The sequence below is a fragment of the Idiotropiscis lumnitzeri genome, chromosome 1 (assembly GCF_059441095.1).
Source record: "Idiotropiscis lumnitzeri isolate Australia: NSW breed Sydney's pygmy pipehorse chromosome 1, RoL_Ilum_1.0, whole genome shotgun sequence".
Taxonomy (NCBI): domain Eukaryota; kingdom Metazoa; phylum Chordata; class Actinopteri; order Syngnathiformes; family Syngnathidae; genus Idiotropiscis; species Idiotropiscis lumnitzeri.
Genome location: NC_142391.1, coordinates 46078719 through 46097266, shown reverse-complemented (window position 1 = coordinate 46097266; position 18548 = coordinate 46078719). Strand labels below are relative to the sequence as shown.

Below are 18548 nucleotides of genomic sequence, written 5' to 3'. Positions count from 1 at the left end.
GTAGATTATTCTCGCTAAATAAGTGGCTGGCTAGTTTTTGTAGTGAGCAGGGACTGCAGTTTATAGATAACTGGCCTTCTTTCTGGGGCCGACCCGACCTGCTGAGGATGGACGGCCTTCACCCTAACTGGGAAGGCGCCATCACTCTTTCTAGAAACATAGATTATTGTTTGAGCCTTCCATGACTATTCATATTAGAGCAGGTCGGGCTGCAGGCGAATAGTGAGCCTGTAAGGAAGGGTATGGAGTCTGTAAGGCTAGAGCTAACTAGCGCTATGCTAGACTTAGACAACACACATAGCTTTTCTTCTAGATTTGAGCGCTACACACCATACGCTGTTACATCTCATACTGATATAATTTCTACTGAGGTGGCAATACATGATGGGTTTAAGCATTCCTCCTCGGTCGGTTTTATTGACGACGAGCCGTTCTCACAAAATAATAGCACTCGAAAGCTGGTAAATAACTATCGGATTCCGACCGTCAGAATTTCTCGCCGCGTTTATAGTCGCTCGAGGTACAATCCGGGACCTAGGCAAGGCAATCTCCTTAATATTATGACCAGGAGTCCTGTTGCGCGGAATAACTTAGATAGACCTATTTTACTGAAACTCGGTTTTTTAAATATTAGATCGCTTTCATCGAAAGCCTTGTTAGTTAATGACCTTATTAGAGACCATAATCTTAACATGATTGGTCTTTGCGAGACCTGGTTAAAACCGAATCAGTTTTTACCGCTAAATGAGGCTTCGCCTCCAAACTTCGTGAGCTCGCATGTTGCGCGCCCTCAAAAGAAAGGCGGGGGTGTAGCCCTCATTTCCGAATCTAACCTAAAACTTAGTCCTCGTTTTAGCAATTCCTTTAAAACATTTGAAGTTCTCATTATGCGATCCTCAGCCGAGCTGCCGTTTTATCTTGCCGTTCTTTATCGTCCACCTGGCTCTTACTCCGGCTTTTTAGATGAATTTTCTGAATTCGTAGCTGATTTAGTAACTCATGCGGATAATATACTTATCATGGGCGACTTCAACATTCATATGAATCTCCCGTCGGAACCACTTACCGTGGCGTTTCGGACAATCATTGATATGTTTGGTTTCACGCAAATAATAAATGAAGCAACGCACATAAATGGCAATACGCTAGATTTGGTATTAACCCGAGGCTTAGCATCTTCAAAAATAATTGTATTACCATATACCAGTGCTATATCTGACCATTACTTTATCAAATTTGAAGTCTTGGCTCACTGTCATCGTTCTGACCATAATCAAAATTATAGCAGCCGTAACATTAGCTCCTCAACCATCGTTGCGTTCTCTGAGCTACTCCCTTTAGCAACTGCTTCGTTTCCTAATTATATTGGTACGATTGATGATCTCACAAACAACTTTAATGTCGCTTTGTTAAATGCGCTTGACTCCGTCGCGCCTTTAAAAACTAAAACTCGTCCAAAGAGGCTTACTCCGTGGTTTACAGAGGAAACGCGCGTACTGAAACGATCTTGTAGGAAGCTTGAGCGCAAATGGCGTGCGACCAAACTTGAGGTCTTCCGTCAGGCATGGTGCGATAGTTTACTAATATACAAAGAAGCGCTTAATTTAGCCAAAACTAATTATTATTCTAGATTAATTGTCTTACATAAAAACAACCCTAAATATTTATTTGATACCGTAGCAATGCTAACGCAACAGCGACCAACCTCGGATAGCTCTTCCTATTCAGCTCACGATTTTATGCAATTTTTTACTCAGAAGATAGAATGTATTCGTGATGAGATTAAAGACACTGTTCTTAAAATTCCGTCGAATTCCGCGATAAATGGTGTTAATAGGGACATTAGGGCTGATAACTGTCCGATAACCTTATGTCAATTTAAAAAAATATCTCTTGAGAGCCTAACAAAATTGGTTAGTGCAGCAAAACCGACAACTTGTGTGCTCGATCCGCTTCCTGGCAAACTAATTAAAGAACTGTTTACGACCCTAGGACCGTCTGTTTTAAATATAATTAATCTATCACTTACCACGGGTGTAGTACCAGCAGCTTTTAGGACCGCCGTTATCCGACCGTTACTTAAGCAACCAAACCTTGACCCAGAGAGTCTCATCAACTATAGGCCGGTTTCAAATCTTCCGTTTATTGCAAAAATTCTTGAAAAAGTCGTAGCGCAACAACTTAATGAATATATGACTGCTAATAATCAATTTGAACCTTTCCAATCGGGTTTTAGCCCTTGCTAAAGTTACTAATGATCTTCTCATAGCGATGGACGCCGACACCTCATCAATATTACTCTTACTCAATCTTAGTGCCGCTTTTGATACCGTTGATCATAACATATTATTAAAACGCCTTGAAACGTGTGTTGGCATTTCAGGTTCAGCGCTTTCTTGGTTTAATTCGTATCTGTCGGAGAGGACGCACCGTGTAATTCATGGCAATACGACTTCGGATCTTTGTAAGATCACATGTGGAGTTCCGCAGGGATCGGTACTTGGACCTCTATTGTTTAGCATCTATATGCTACCGCTTGGTGATATTATACGGAAATATAACATTAGTTTTCACTGTTATGCTGATGATACGCAATTATACATGCCGTTGGATATAACGAATCCGCGCGACTGCTATAAATTAGAGGCGTGCCTTGCCGAAATTAAACAATGGATGTCTTTCAATTTTTTGCGTCTTAACTCAGATAAAACCGAGATGCTCATCATTGGACCAGCGCGTCATCGGTACCTTTTCAAAGACACCACTCTGAATATCGATAAATGTAATATTATCCAAAAGGATTCAACAAAAAATCTCGGTGTTATATTTGACGCAACTATGTCTTTTCAAATGCACATTAAAAATATTACTCGAACTGCGTTTTTTCATCTGCGTAACATTGCTAAAATTCGCCCAATTCTATCAACGTGTGACGCGGAAATCTTAATCCATGCGTTTGTTACGTCTCGCCTCGACTATTGTAACGCTTTGCTCTCGGGTCTCCCCATGTCGAGTATTAAAAGTCTGCAGTTAGTTCAAAATGCAGCAGCTAGACTCTTAACTAAGACGAGAAAGTTTGATCATATTACCCCGATATTAGCCTATTTGCATTGGCTTCCGGTCCACTTGAGATGTGATTTTAAAGTTCTGCTAGTTACTTTTAAAATATTGCACGGCTTAGCACCTTCTTATCTCGTTGACCTCGTGGTACCATATGTTCCGTCCCGAAACCTTCGCTCACAAAATGCTGGTCTTTTAGTGATCCCGCGAGCCAAAAAGAAGTCCGCAGGTTCTAGAGCGTTCTCTATTCGGGCACCAATGCTTTGGAATGCACTTCCCTCAGATGTTAGAGGCGCCACCTCAGTAGAAATGTTCAAAACACTATTAAAGACGCATTTATACTCTTGTGCATTTAGCTGAAATATTTGTTGGCCTGTTTACTGCCGCTTTTTTTTCTTTTGTTTTCTTTTCTGCCCCCTTTTCCCCCGGCTGGGGGATTAGGTGACGGTGACCCACTAGGAAGTTTAAGGCATTGACCAACTGGGCATGCACCTGTTCCAGTGATGTCGTCTTCCTGCAGCGCGACATTTGATCAATTTATTTATATACTTTAGCATCTAATTTAATTATTTGTTGGCCTGTTTACTGCCGGTTCTTCTCTTTTCTGCCCCCTCCTTCCCCTGCTTGGGAATTAGGTGATGGGGACAGGCTTTGAAGATTACGGCACTGACGAACCGGGAAGGGACCTGCTCTGCCGAAGTCGTCTTCATGCAGCGCCTTTTCTGATTTCCTTATATTTCAGCACTTCATTGAACTACTTGTTGGCCTGTTTGCTATTTCTGTTCTTTCTTTTCTGTTCCCAATTCCCCGAATTAGGTGATGGCGATTCACTTGGAAGTGGCTGTACTGAATTTACACCAACTGACCGGTACAAGATCGAAGGCTCATCTTCGGATATGCTGCCATGGATATTACGGCCCTGGATGAGGACCCACTCCACTGAAGTCATCTTCCTGCAGCACTTCATTCAATTGACTCTTATATTATCTCATCTATTATTGCATAGCATCATTGTATGTGTCAAATGTTGCCCAGTTGGCATCCATTGCAGCCTGGTCATCCTGGAAGGGGGATTCCCCCATCTGTGGTCCCTTCTCAAGGTTTCTCACTTTTCCCCTAATGAGGTTTTGTGAGTTTTTCCTTGCCCTCCTGGGGGTTAAGATCGGGGATGTCGATTGTGGCTATGTAAAGCCCTTTGAGACTGTCTGTGATTAAGGGCTATACAAATAAAATTGACTTGACTTGACTATATATATACATATATATAAATATATATACATATTTATACATATACATATATATACATATTTATACATATATATACATATACATATTTATACATATATATATATATACATATTTATACATACATATTTATACATATATATATACATATTTATACATATATACATATTTATACATACATATATATATATATATATATATATATACATATATATATATATATACATATACATATATATATATATATATACATATACATATATATATATATATATATACATATATATATATATATATACATATACATATATATATACATATATATATATACATATATATATACATATATATATATATAAAAATTGTTGGAATTTATCTTTAAATCAATGTTAGAATTTAACTTTAACCCAATGTAAACTCAAATTAGTAATCTGACTCCAATTTGCGACCTTACCCAACTCTCACTCATCCAACAATATGCGCACTCGTTCTGCAATAGAAAGGTATCAGGAAGCCGGCATTTTCACGCACAAAGTGGATTTATTCCCAATACAGATTTTCTACATGGCACCTGGGTCTCGGGTCCCTCTCAATACAACTCTACACCTCTCTTGCCACCAGCGAATGTACTACCCGAGTTGCCCAGTAATGATTCATACTATACAATACGCAAATGGAACAGAGACAAAGGCATCCTGGCATGATTCTATTGGCTATGTGTATCCTGCAGTTAACTTTAGCTTGCTCTCATTGGTCTTTCTTCTCCTGCCGAATCCCGTGGCGACTCCTCCTGGTCGTGCTATCCCCCAATGGCCGCTCCTTCGTCCACTGCTCCCGGAGTCATCTCGTCTCGCTCAGCACCGTCTGCTTCTAAAACATTCCATTCTTGCACAACCCCCGCAACCAGTTTCGCTTCACCAGTCACACTCTCAGCATTTTACAATATCACATTTTCATACACTGGATGCACCAACATCTAATGAACTATGTTAAGCTCAAACTCTTATATTCCTTTAATAGTCAAATGTATGAAGTCCTTTAAGTGTAACCGAAGTTTAGACCATGCTAATGACAAGACCCTCAGGAGAGGAATGCAGGAAGATTGGATCACGGCTGCAACACAGGAGGTGTGAACGAGACCCCTCTGAAACAATGGACTTCCATGCCGGGATCACAAAAGTGGCTCCTAGCAGTCTACCCTTTGTTCTGTTTAGATTGACTGCCATGATTACATTATCCTTTAATATACAGTGAACCCCCGGTTATCGCGGTTAATGGGGACCGAGACCACCCGCGAAAACTGAAAATCCGCGAAGTAGTGTCGCACCTTCAAAAAAAAAAAAAAAAAACACCGTGTATATATATACTTCGCACCTATATATATATATATATATATATATATATATATAAATATATATAGGTGCAAAGTAGCAGCACACCTTCAAAAATGCTTAAAAAAAAAATATATATATATATATTTTTTTTTATCAGTTTTTATCATTGCAGTATTTTTAGCATTGCAGCATTTTTATTTATCTACCCTCTGTACTTTGGACAGACTATCAGAGTGTTTCCTTAGACTTGTATATGTTGATGGATATAAGTGTACATATACATGCGGATCTGTGTACGTATATACTGTGTATACTCGCATAGGTTTGCTTTTCTGAATGTATGATGCAACTGTTATACATTAATGGCGGTAGTGGCAGGTTGATGTTAGTGTATACAAAAGAAATCATCACAGAAGTTTAAAATACAGTACAGTTTCAAGGAACACAACTGGACAGCCAGATAAATACATTGAATGCAACTAAGTATGCGTATGAGTTGTAAAGTGCTGCAGTACTAGCTTTCATACATGTTCATACTTTACAATACTAATAGAGTAAAATATGAGATAACTTACTGTATTTTCCGCACAATAAGATGCTACTTTTTCCCTAGATTTTGAACCATGCAGCTAATACAACGGTGCAGCTTTTCTGTGGATTTTTCTTTCACCGGTCGGGGCGCTCTATAGGTCAGAAAATGCGCTAAATAAAACTATTTTTTTCCTCTTGGTTCTCTTCTGTTTTAATTAGAAAAGTTGTTGCTTTGTTAAAAGGCACTTTTTTAAGAATCTGTTTATGTACTATCATGTGCATTTGCAGTACAAAATCATTCTGTGCATGCAGTAAATTTTTTACAACATAGAAAACTGCGGCTTATAGCTTGCTGCGGCTTGTATATCATTTTTTGTTTTGTTTGTCTGTTTTTCCCTCTGGTAGCAGTTGCTGCGGCCTATTTGCAGGTGCGCCTTATCGTCTGGAAAATACGGCGCGTGTGTGCATGTATATACATTCACCCGAAAAGGTACCATTAAATTGATCCATATCTACCTGTGTAATGGAATTAGGGACAGGGCATCTAATGCAAGTATGTATGCCTGGAATGGTACATCCCTTGTAAAAATACATGGAGGATGCACCACATTTGGATTTGAGAAAATTAATGATACCGACATGACTGTGAGGCAAATGTTTCCGGTCCAATAATGAAATAATGACAAAATTCATATGATTATTGTCATGAAAATCTTTATGAAATGTGACAGTATGATTAATGTATATTTATTTGATGAACAGGAGACATATGATGTAGTAATTGTATATTATTGTACATATGTTATCATATATAAAGTTGTCATGTAATATGTTGTATAAAACACATTGCTTGCTGTAAACTGATTTGTGTTATGCCCAAAAATTCAGACACTAAGCTTTTCACCATTGCACACGTATTAACCACTCTATATTAGGTGTTCTTATCACTTGTAACTGCCTCTTTTATCTTAATAAAAGGCACAGAGGGGAAGCAGAACAATGGATGACCTTGGTGCGCTGAATGCGACCTGTCTCCTCTTTTACAAAATACAAGCTTTGGTTGTTTGCCCCATCTCCAGTTGTGATTTGGAGTATGTCTACTTGGAAATATCTTTATTTGTACTGGATAACTTAACAGTGGATGTGTGTTACAACCGGATCTGCTTGGGAAGGAGGGAAGTAAAACCGACCATGTTGTAAAATGGTTTGGAAGTAGAGTTGACAATTTATTCTAAAAATAAATAGGTAGGTTTGGAACAAAAGTGTTTTAACAAAAGGTATTAAGCAAGTTCACAAATGTATATAGATATATAATAGCAAGTGTCTCACAATTAACCAAAGTCCACACAAAACAAGAAACAGAAATCCCGCAAGCGTGGCGAACTGCACTGTTAAGTCCCAGCCGCCCTGAGCAGCAGAAACGAGGTCCTTTTTTGGTCCCAGCTGCAACAGGTGGTGCTTGTTCATATCGTTCATAGGGCTGTCCATTGGGAGCGAGCGGGAAACTAGTCCACCAACAAGGAACTAGCGGGAAAGTAGGGCACCATCAAGGAACGAGCAGGAAACCAGGCCACCAAAGAGGAATGAGCAGGAAACCAGTCCATTTACTTTCGTACAAAAGGTGCAAGAGTCAACACAGAAAGAAGGGGCATGGCCATGTAGGTGGGCCCTAGCCAAAGGCCGTAACAATGAGACTAAGAAATTAACCAGCAAATAAGTTTGCAAGGAAGGAAGCACGTTAAAAGGCCGGAGAGTTACGGCGACAGAGAGCAATTACTTTTCTGAATAAGGACAAAAGTGTAAGGATGGAAGGGTACAAAGATTGTGGATGCAGAACTCACAATGGATGAGCAAAATGGAGTTAAGTACCCATCTGAGTTGCCGGTCCAATATAAAACCCAATTTCGAGTCTGTTAGCTTTAGATAAGACGCCACGGGGCCCAGGTCAACAGAGTTGAATGTACAGGCTCCACAGGGACGCAACACTTCTGTTTTGTTATCGTTGAAATTTAAGGAATTTGGTTACATCCAGGTTTTGTATTCCTCTAGATAGGACAAAAGTAGTCTTAAAGAGAAAGCGTCATATTTGCTCAGCAGGACATACAACTGGGTGTCATATAGACCGACTAACTGTTATAATTCTTACAGCAATACCTGATTTCTGTACTGTAAATACCCTCAAATTAAAGACAAAAGTCTGCAAATAAAATTTAATTGCAAATCCAGTGTTTATAGTCAAAAATGAAAAATGCGTGTTAAAGTCACGTGAATGAGAAGAGGAAGTTTACATTCATACAGCTGAGCACATTCATACGTATATCGCAAAGGCCCGCATTCGATCGATCGATAGATTGATATATTGAGAGAGAGAGTGAGAGAGAGAGAGAGAGAGAGACAGCGAGAGAGATAGAGAGACAATTGAGTCATCAATTCAATACATATATCGAAAAGGCCTGTGTTCGATTGATCAATAGATAGATATATTGAGTGAGAGAGAGAGAGAGTGAGAGAGAGAATTGAGTCACCAATTCAATGGAAATCACTAGGGAATAAACCCTTTGTTAAGTTACTCAATGCATGTTCGTTTTTATATTCAAGACGGAAAATGTCAAAGACAACTCCAAGTTTTGTCACAATAGTTTCTTTAATTTTTTGGAGTTCAGGAAATATTACAAATCACATATACGGGAGAACCTGCAGCCCAGATGTAGATAGCAAAAATGGCGGCTCTCCCAAAAAAAATTGGCCCTCCCATTTGTATGAATCTCACTTGACAGAGTTTTTCTATTATAGGTCAATGTTGTTTGAAATCTGTCTTCCTATTTTTATACTGCCGTATAATTGTTTGAACAAATCAATATGTAACATTCATACGTCTGAAAAATGCACCCAACGACCACATTTCTTTTCACTTTCCCATTATTTTACAAAGAAGCAGCAGTTTTCAGGTGTGCCTTCAAATACACCCACAGGTACTGTCTGTCTCAAAATAACTCAGAATGCGTCAATTAAATCAGAAGCTTCCAAAGTCATGACATCCTTATCTGGGTTTCTCCCACCCCCCCCAAATCATTTAAAGCAACGTAATATTACTGTATGTAAACCTCTATCTAGGAAAAAAGTAAAGCCCCAAAAAAAATTATTCTCATTATTTTGGCATTTAGCAAGTACAGTAATACCCCGCTACTTCGCGGTTCACCTTTCGCAGGTTCAGTGCTTCGCGGGTCTAAAAAATATTCGGGGGCATTGTAGTTTCGCTGAGCGGCACGAGGGGGCGCTGGAGCGGTTAGACGGCCGGCGTGCGCCGAAGAGGAGAGTGGACGAAGAAGAGAGTGGACGAAGAAGAGCACGTTCCCCCGGACACGATTGGTGGCAACGTTTCGCGCGGTTCGGACCGTACCAGAGCTCCGGCCGGCGTGCGTGGTAGTTAAGCCGTAGAGGAGCACCTTCCCGGGCACGGGCGGTTCCAAGCGGCCCCTAAGTTTAACCGAATGGAAGCTCCGGGGGAGGAGGGCGGGCGTGTGTCACAGTTAAGCCGAATAGGAGCACCTTTTCCGCCCGGGCACGAGCGTAGCGTGAGGCTGTCAGTTATGAATGAATAAATAAATAAATGAAGAATGCCACCTTTCATTTCACTGTCATGATCCGTGCCTGTCATGCCGCGTGTGTTTTTGTTTTTTCAGCTGTGTGGGCGTTCCTCCAGCGATCGTCTCGTGCCATGCCGTCAGCTGCTGCGAGACGCGCTGATTACACTGACTATATTGTGATTATAATAAATATCTTTGTATCACCACCTTTTTTCCCGTGTCTGCGTTTGGAGAGTCCTGCTCAATCCTCCAGCTCTGCTGGAGGATCATAACATTCACAGGGCAGACCGGACGGCGTACCAGCAGGTAAAAGTCGAAGTAATTAAATACAAAAAGAAGTAATTGAATAAATACGAAAATAATGGCTGGGGAATAAAAAAATAAGTTTTAATAATAATTTGTTTTTTTTTGTTATAACATGAATTTCACTCACTCTCTCTCTACCCATATATATATATATATATATAATTTTTTAAAGCATTTTTGAAGGTGCGCCACTACTTCGCACCTATATATATATATATATATATATATATATATATATATATATATAGGTGCGAAGTATATATAAGTATTTTATTTATTTATTTTTTTTTGAAGGTGCGCCGCTACTTCGTGGATTTTCAGTTTTCACGGGTGGTCTCGGTCCCCATTAACCGCGATAACCCGATAACCGGGGTATTACTGTATAGATATAATAAAGATTATTTTGGTAACTCTAATGGACCTAACAGGAAAAGTCTGATTTTATGTAAAAAAAAAAAAAGGTTTGTCTGTTTGTCAGCTGTTGTGAAATGGGCGCTATAAATAAAGTTGCATTGTATTCTATTGTATTGTAATTGCCCCTTGGCCTATACTCTTTTGTATTTGTCAAATTATCCTGTAATTACTAAATAAATAGCATCATATTTATCAATGAATCGCATCAAGTTTAATATTGGTAAGAACAGTTAAATTGTTTAAAAATTTCAAGGTAGTAGTAACATTTTAGTTCACTTCACTAACAAATTCATCTGCCATCTTTCTCTAATTCACATATTTATACTGAAGACATTCTCAAAGGTCTTTAAAAGCACAGAGCTGCACTCTTTCCTTGCGGAACATAGTAAGCAGCGACAGGTCAGTGAGCACACTGAGCTCATGTTGCCGGTCATCTGACTGGGAGAAATCATCTGGTCCTTCTCCACATCCACCTTTTTGTCGATGACTGGGGTAACCTGGGTGGACCATGAGTTCTGCTGTGACCACCTGCTCTTCAGGACTGGACGTAACGCAGGAGGACCTACTCGAGGCATGGCTGAGGGCCCTCTGAAGGTTGGAGACAGACATGTTCTGGCCTACTGTGGTCAGTCCCAGGTACACGTCTGGCCACCTGTGAATATGGAATTGGGTTGACTTTGTCACTTATCATACTGTTTACAAGGACAAGTTACTGGACTGTCAATTGAAATGTATTCATCCATCCATTAACTGAACCGCTTCTCTGGCATGCCGAACCCTATCCCAGCTGTCATCGGGCAGTAGGTGGGGTACAGCCTGGACTGGTTTCCAGCCAATCGCTGGGCACACATAGACGAACAACCATGAACCACACGCGCTCACACTCATACCTAGGGGGAATTTAGAGTGTCCAATCAACCTGCCATGCATGTTTTTGGAATGTGGAAGGAAACTCAAGTGCCTGGAGGAAACCTTTTACTCAAAACCATTTAATTGATTATTATTCATGGTCAGAAGAATGTGTGTACGTATACACACACACACACACATACCCAGGTTAATTTTTGACTATACGTTTGTATTTTATTTTTACCCATTTGCCCACCTGATTATATCAGCCTGACTAAAAAAAAAGGGTTGTCAGAATTAGAATGCCCGTTATTGTCATTGTACTCATTGTACAAGTTTGGAGAGCTCCCATCTCCAGTGCAATATAACAAATAATTTAAATATATCAATTAAATTAATTAATAATTAAATAAATAAAAAATAAATATGAAATTAAATAAAAGACATTGCGTAGCAGTTCGACAAGGTAAGGGTAGTTGTGTGCGAGAGTTTAGCATGGAGATGGCTCTCGGGAAGAAACTGTTTTTCAGTCTGTTAGTCTTTGTTTTGATGCACCGGTAGTGCCTGTCAGAGGGCAACAGTTCTTAGAGGTGTGACATATATTTTGTATGTCTGTTTTGGCAATGACATTTTTGGTTAATTTATGTAATAATAAAATACCAAAAACTTTCTCCTTAACAAACATTCCACACTAAATTAATATACATCGACAAGCAGATCACCAATCAGATCATTTAATCCAGCTGCCTCAGCCAGATAGGATGGTCAGACACATGGCCCACGGCATGTTTATTGTGATGACATTTATTTCATTTGTGCACATTTGATCCCTACTCATCTCTTCTTCTCCTGCATGCCTTTTTTTCGTTTTTAGCCTGGGACAAACATAGATGAGAATCAATGGGAATTTGTTGGGATCAACAAATCAATACATTGCCAATGTGTCCAATACACAAAGCTTTGTCAATGTGTTGACATTTATACAATAATTATTTCTAAAATAGCATGAGTAAAATCCAACAATACAATTTCTTGGAAGTAGAATATGTGCGTGTAAATGGAGCTATCAGCTCGCATCTTTTGCAGTCAGTCAGCTCAACTCCATGTTACTGTTAATTGTTATTTATTTTGCACTGATACTGTTACTAGTTTATGCAATTTTGTGTTCAATTATATTTAAGATTCTAGTGTTTCTTGCATAATATATGCTTTGACTGACCAAATCTAGCAAATATTTAATTGGTGTGTAGTTGAACAGTTTTAGAAGTAATAATTTGTATTAGTTTTAATGTATGCAAATCGAATTTGAGTATTGGTTAATGTGACCACATATTCATTGAACAAAAAATGTAGTTGATTTGACCCAGAATTTGAAGATGTAAATACCAGAAACAAGTAGTAGAAACAACCCTGAACTGTAGTTAATTTGAACAATTTGGGTAAAACTCAACTGTTGGATTAAATCGTCCAAATCATCTTGCTGGGTCTCTTAACTACGATTACATTAGTTATGGATGGTGCTGTAATAGTCTAGCAGCTGGGTTAAAAGTAAACCAATTTGGGTTATTTTTAACGTTTTTAATGTTTGTTAAGGAGAACATTTCTGAGATTTTATTATTACATAAATTAACCCAAAAATGTCATTGCCAGAAACACATATACAAAAATTAGTACAGTTAAGTTCCGGTATCGATTGGCAGGTACCAGGAATCAACAGTTAACAGGTTCGAATGTGAAAGGTACGCATGCCTACTCAACGTCCAGGTCAAAAAATATTAACAGGACAAGCGGTCCAGAATATTGATATATTGATATAATTTTTAGCAAAGCGATGCGTACAGGGTAGTAATATAGTTACTCAAGAAGTGGTTCTTGTAAGATGATAAGAATATGGTGAAGCGAAGGACACACACGAGTAGATTTCTTTACTTAAGGTAGGAATTTAATTTCTAGGGGAGTCATGTACCACCCAAATGAAACGCTCATACCTACACACCTTATTCCATAACGCCTGAAAACAGGGATGGAGTCTAAAGCGTCTTTCTCCACCTGTGCGTAGAATCTTTTGAGATGTGCTGGCAGCCACTGGCAGCTGTGTAAACCTGGCTCCACTGGAACACGAGTATATGGAATTCTGTGATCTGACAGGACTTGGGCAAACACCTCACGTACCTCTGTAATACAAGATCATAAATTAATAATCTCACTCGGCATCATTGTTTCATAGACAAGAATCTATACCAATGGTTCATTAAAAGTATTCTGGCTATGGTAACCAAATGTTATACTATAGAGTTTTCAGGGATTTCCCTAATTTAAGATTTGGAGGTGGCCACCTAATTTGGGGTTGCCTTTGTTTCTTAAACCTCTGACATCATGAAAACTGTTCTCCACATAGTAAACACCATTGCACCTGCTGCGTGTCACATTTGATTGCAATCAGGGTTATTATAGTTTGGGAATTTTAATTATATATCATATATAATTTTGTTTTTTAAATGTAGTTTAGTGCTCATTTGTTTCCAGGGTGGCTTTAATATTTTTTTTATTAGTTTTTGTTTTTTCAGAAAATGCTTAGATTTTGTTCAGTTTTTGTCACTTTTTGTATGACTGAAATTGGTGTTTAACAAGTGTGTGCAAGATTAGAAAAACACCATGGTAAGTATTCTATAGTAAACGTTCAACAAAAATATTTTAAAACATTTTATAATATAGAGTACAGTTTTAAGAGTCCACAGACTTTGAATTACAATGCAGTGCATCATATGGCTGAATAAAGCTAGGATGCCTTGTTTGGCAATTAAGTTGCGAATTTCTAAAGTGGCTTTGAAGAATAAATTATTGTAAGTATTAAACCTAGTGGTATAGTGTACTGCTTTTTTGTATACTGAAAATGTTTTTGTTTTTTTTAATATATGAAACAAAAAAGGAAATTTTTTTTTTTACCTAGTGTTCTATTTTGGGCTGGGTTCGATGACAAAAGCAGGGGAGCGATTTGTGCATTAAATTAATTATCAAAGACAAAAATCAAGGACATTTTTGCTATGAGTAAAGTTAGTTTTATAAATGCAAAATTTAGTTTCAGCTTTGTTTTTTTCAAGCATTTATATTTGTATTTTTTTCATGAACGAAAAAGTTTTAAAATTTTAAGTTTAAATATTTCGTTCTTTTTCTTTAGCTAAAATAAGCTTCAATGCACTAGTATATCAACAACAAGTGCTGTATCAGAAAAGATTGGAAGGTCAGAGAACATAAGAGCCACAAATACCGTAGAACTCATTGATTTAAAAACTTTGTATTAATTCAACTACTACTACACAACCGCTCAACATGCTTATTTACCCGTTATTCTAGAATATTCCATTCTTTTTGTTAGGTACAAAAATACCTTGTAAATATCATGTAAAATTCAAGCTGCTTGCATTGTCAAATTTTTCCCATGCAATTTCCCCATTTGAAAGGGATATCTCGGAGTTTGATGATGATATTCGCTCAAATGACCAGGCAGCTTTACCGTTTCTTCTTAATATATATATATATATATATATATATATATAATAAATATATATATATATATATACATATATACACATATATATATATATATATAAATATATATACATATATACACATATATATATATAAATATATATATATATACACATATATATATATACATATATATGTAACCGGAGAGTTCCGGTTCCGGCGCCGCGCGAGTGGCTGCCTGTTTACAGCAGCGTGGCTCACTATTGAGCCTTTTTCGTGTGTTTTTTCCCTTTACCCTTTTTATTTTATTTTTACCTCACCTCAGCAATGGACATCCAACTTGCGGTGGTTTTACTACTGTTGGGGGCTGTTTTTTGCGCGATCGTGTCCGGAGACGAAACTCGGAGCTACGGATCGATCGTGTACACAAGAGATCAGCTGTTAGCACTCCGTGCTAACCCCGCGTGTGCTCCCGGAGCGAGACCCGATATTCCCCGCGAGCTGAGGAGGAAGAGACGGGGATGTCGTGCGGGGGCTAAACGCCAGGCAAGGAGGAGACGATATCACCCCGTCCTCCCGTCCGTTATTATGGGGAATGTTCGATCCCTCCCCAACAAAATGGACGAGCTAACAGCGCTAACCCGGCACGAGAGGATTGTCCGGGAGGCTAGCTTGCTGGTGTTCACGGAGTCGTGGCTAACAGAGCTAACGCCGGACGCCGTCGTGGAATTGGACGGCTTCCAAATCCTACGTGCGGACAGGACACTGGAGAGCGGTAAGAGAAAAGGGGGAGGGCTGGCTGTGTTTGTTAATGATAGATGGTGTAACCCTGGGCATATAACTGTTAAGGATCAACTTTGCAGTCGGGACATTGAGATGATAGCTGTTAGCATGCGTCCGGTCTATTTACCGCGAGAGTTCAGTCATGTGATCGCGGTGGCGGCGTACGTGCCTCCCTCTGCTAACGGTGAGACAGCCTGTGATGTACTGAATGCAGCTGTGAGCAGGCTACAAACACAGCACCCAAATGCCTTGTTCCTTATCTCTGGTGACTTCAATCATGCTTCTCCTTCCTCCTCTCTGCCTTCATTCACACAATATGTAACATGCCAAACCAGAGACAATAAAATATTGGACCTCTTCTATGCCAACACCAAGGAGGCGTACACGTCACTGCCCCTCCCCCCGCTGGGCAAAGCTGACCACAACTTGGTTGCTCTCCTGCCTGTGTACAAACCTCTCGTCCGCAGGCAGCCAGCTGTGACACGCACAGCTCAGCGATGGTCCGGAGAAGCCGAGGAGGCCTTGAAGGACTGTTTCAACACAACTGTGTGGGAGGTATTCAGCGAAGCTCACGGTGAGGACATTAATGGTCTAACAGACACAGTTACAGACTATATTAACTTCTGCATGGAGAACACCATTCCCACCAGGACTGTAAGATGTTTCTCCAACAACAAACCCTGGATCACACCGGACATTAAAGCTCTCCTGAAGGAGAAAAAGAGGGCTTTTGTTTCAGGCGACAAGGACGAGCTGAAGAGAGTGCAGCGTCAGCTGAGAAGGAGGATCCGAGAGGGGAAAAAGTCCTACAGGATGCGGATGGAAGAACAACTGCAGCGGAACAATGCCAGGGATGTCTGGAGGGGCCTGAAGACCATCTCAGGCCACGGACAAGCAGGTAAGACCCAGAAGGGGGGGGGGGGCTTCAGTGGGCAAATGAGTTGAACCTATTTTTCAATAGGTTTGATCAAATGTCTGACCCCGCTCAGGCTTCCCTGATGCAGCCCCCACCCACCCCTCCTGCCACTGCGAACAAGACCCTCTCTCGCCCCTCTCTCTCTCCACAGGCTCCAGTTCCCAGCCACATCAGACAACCACCACTTCCTCCTGCTCAGCCTTGTTCCTCACAACATCTCAGGTGAAGAACCAGCTGAGGAAGATGAAGGCGAGGAAGGCGGCAGGCCCAGATGGGATCAGCTCCCAGCTCCTCAAATCCTGCGCAGACCAGCTGTGTGGAATCGTCCAGCACATGTTCAACCTGAGCTTGAAGCTGGGCAGAGTCCCCCAGCTGTGGAAAACATCCTGCCTGGTTCCGGTTCCAAAGACACCCCATCCGAAGGAGCTCAACAACTTCAGACCAGTGGCGCTGACGTCTCATCTGATGAAGACCCTGGAGAGACTGGTCCTCGTCCATCTGCGCCCCCTGGTCAGCTCCTCAATGGACCCACTCCAGTTTGCATACCAGCCTGGCATCAGTGTGGATGATGCCATCATCTACCTGCTCCACACTTCACTCTCCCACCTGGAGAAGGCGGGGGGCACGGTGAGGATCATGTTCTTTGACTTCTCAAGTGCTTTCAACACCATCCAGCCCGCCTTATTGGGAGACAAGCTGGAGCAGGCGGGAGTGGCCCACCACCTCATCACATGGATTCACAACTACCTCACAAACCGGCCACAGTACGTGAGAACACCGGACTGTGTGTCTGACGTGCTCCTCTGCAGCACGGGAGCGCCGCAGGGAACTGTGCTGGCTCCCTTCCTGTTCACCCTCTACACCTCGGACTACAAATACAATTCCACAACCTGTCACCTGCAGAAGTTCTCTGATGACTCTGCGATTGTCGGCCTCATCACTGACGATGACGATCGGGAGTACAGAGGGGTTACGCAGGGGTTCGTGGACTGGTGTCAGCAGAACCGCCTCCAAATCAACGCTGGGAAATCCAAAGAGCTGGTGGTGGATTTCCGCAAGCGTCGGCACTCTCCACCTGCACCAGTGAATATCCAGGGAACAGACGTTGAGAGGGTCTCAACTTACAAGTACCTGGGTGTTCATCTGAACAATAAACTGGACTGGAGCGACAACACAGACGCTCTCTATAGGAAGGGTCAGAGCAGACTCTTCCTACTCAGGCGGCTGAGGTCCTTTGGCGTTCGGGGAACACTCCTCAGGAACTTCTATGACTCGGTGGTTTCATCAGTCATCTTCTATGGAGTGGTCTCCTGGGCAGGAGGCATCTCGGGCCGAGACAAAAAGAGACTGGACAAACTGGTGAGGAGGGCCAGCTCTGTCCTGGGCTGCTCCCTGGACTCTGTGGACTCAGTGGGGGGCAGGAGGATGACGGCAAAACTGTCATCAATGCTGGACAAACCAGCCCACCCATTCAATGACACTCTGAGAACACTTTACAGCTCCTTCAGTGACAGACTTTTACACCCTCGCTGTACCAAAGAGAGATTTCGCCGCTCCTTCCTGCCAACTGCTGTCAGACTTTTTAACAAGAACATTGGGTCAGGCCTACAAACGGGAGGGCATTAGTGCAATTGTGCAGTCCTAGGATGCAATATTAACTACTACTGTACTTTCAGCCAAGGGTGTACTTAAATATTGACCAATGATGTATTTTGTTTACCATTACAGTATTCTTATTACAATACTTCTATCACTGTAGTATTTCTACCACTGCAGGATGTTCACTACTACAGTACTTTTATCATTGCAGTACTTTTATCATTGCAGTATTTTTCCATCATTGCGGTACTTTTACTATTACAGTACTTTTACCATTGCAGTACTTTTACCATTGCAGTACTTTCATCATTGCAGTATTTTTCTATCGTTGCAGTACTTTTACTATTACAGTACTTTTACCATTGCAGTATTTTCTATCATGCAGTACTTTTCTATCATTTCAGTACTCTTACCATTACAGTACTTTTATCATTG

The 18548-nt window shown here is 40.7% G+C and overlaps 1 protein-coding gene across 3 annotated transcripts in view; it reads right to left on the bottom strand.

Annotated features, from left to right (window-relative positions):
• Window positions 1–5731: 5731 nt before the first annotated feature.
• Window positions 5732–18548, bottom strand: part of ydjc (YdjC chitooligosaccharide deacetylase homolog) — a 54428-nt gene continuing 41611 nt past the window's right edge. For all 3 annotated transcript variants that reach the window (XM_088303311.1, XM_088303319.1, XM_088303325.1), the window contains 2 exons: window positions 13323–13500; window positions 5732–11129 (listed from right to left, as the gene is read on the bottom strand). In XM_088303311.1, the coding sequence (XP_088159437.1) occupies window positions 10814–11129; window positions 13323–13500 (494 nt within the window). In that variant the 3' untranslated portion in view covers window positions 5732–10813. The remainder of the gene's footprint in view (window positions 11130–13322; window positions 13501–18548) is intronic.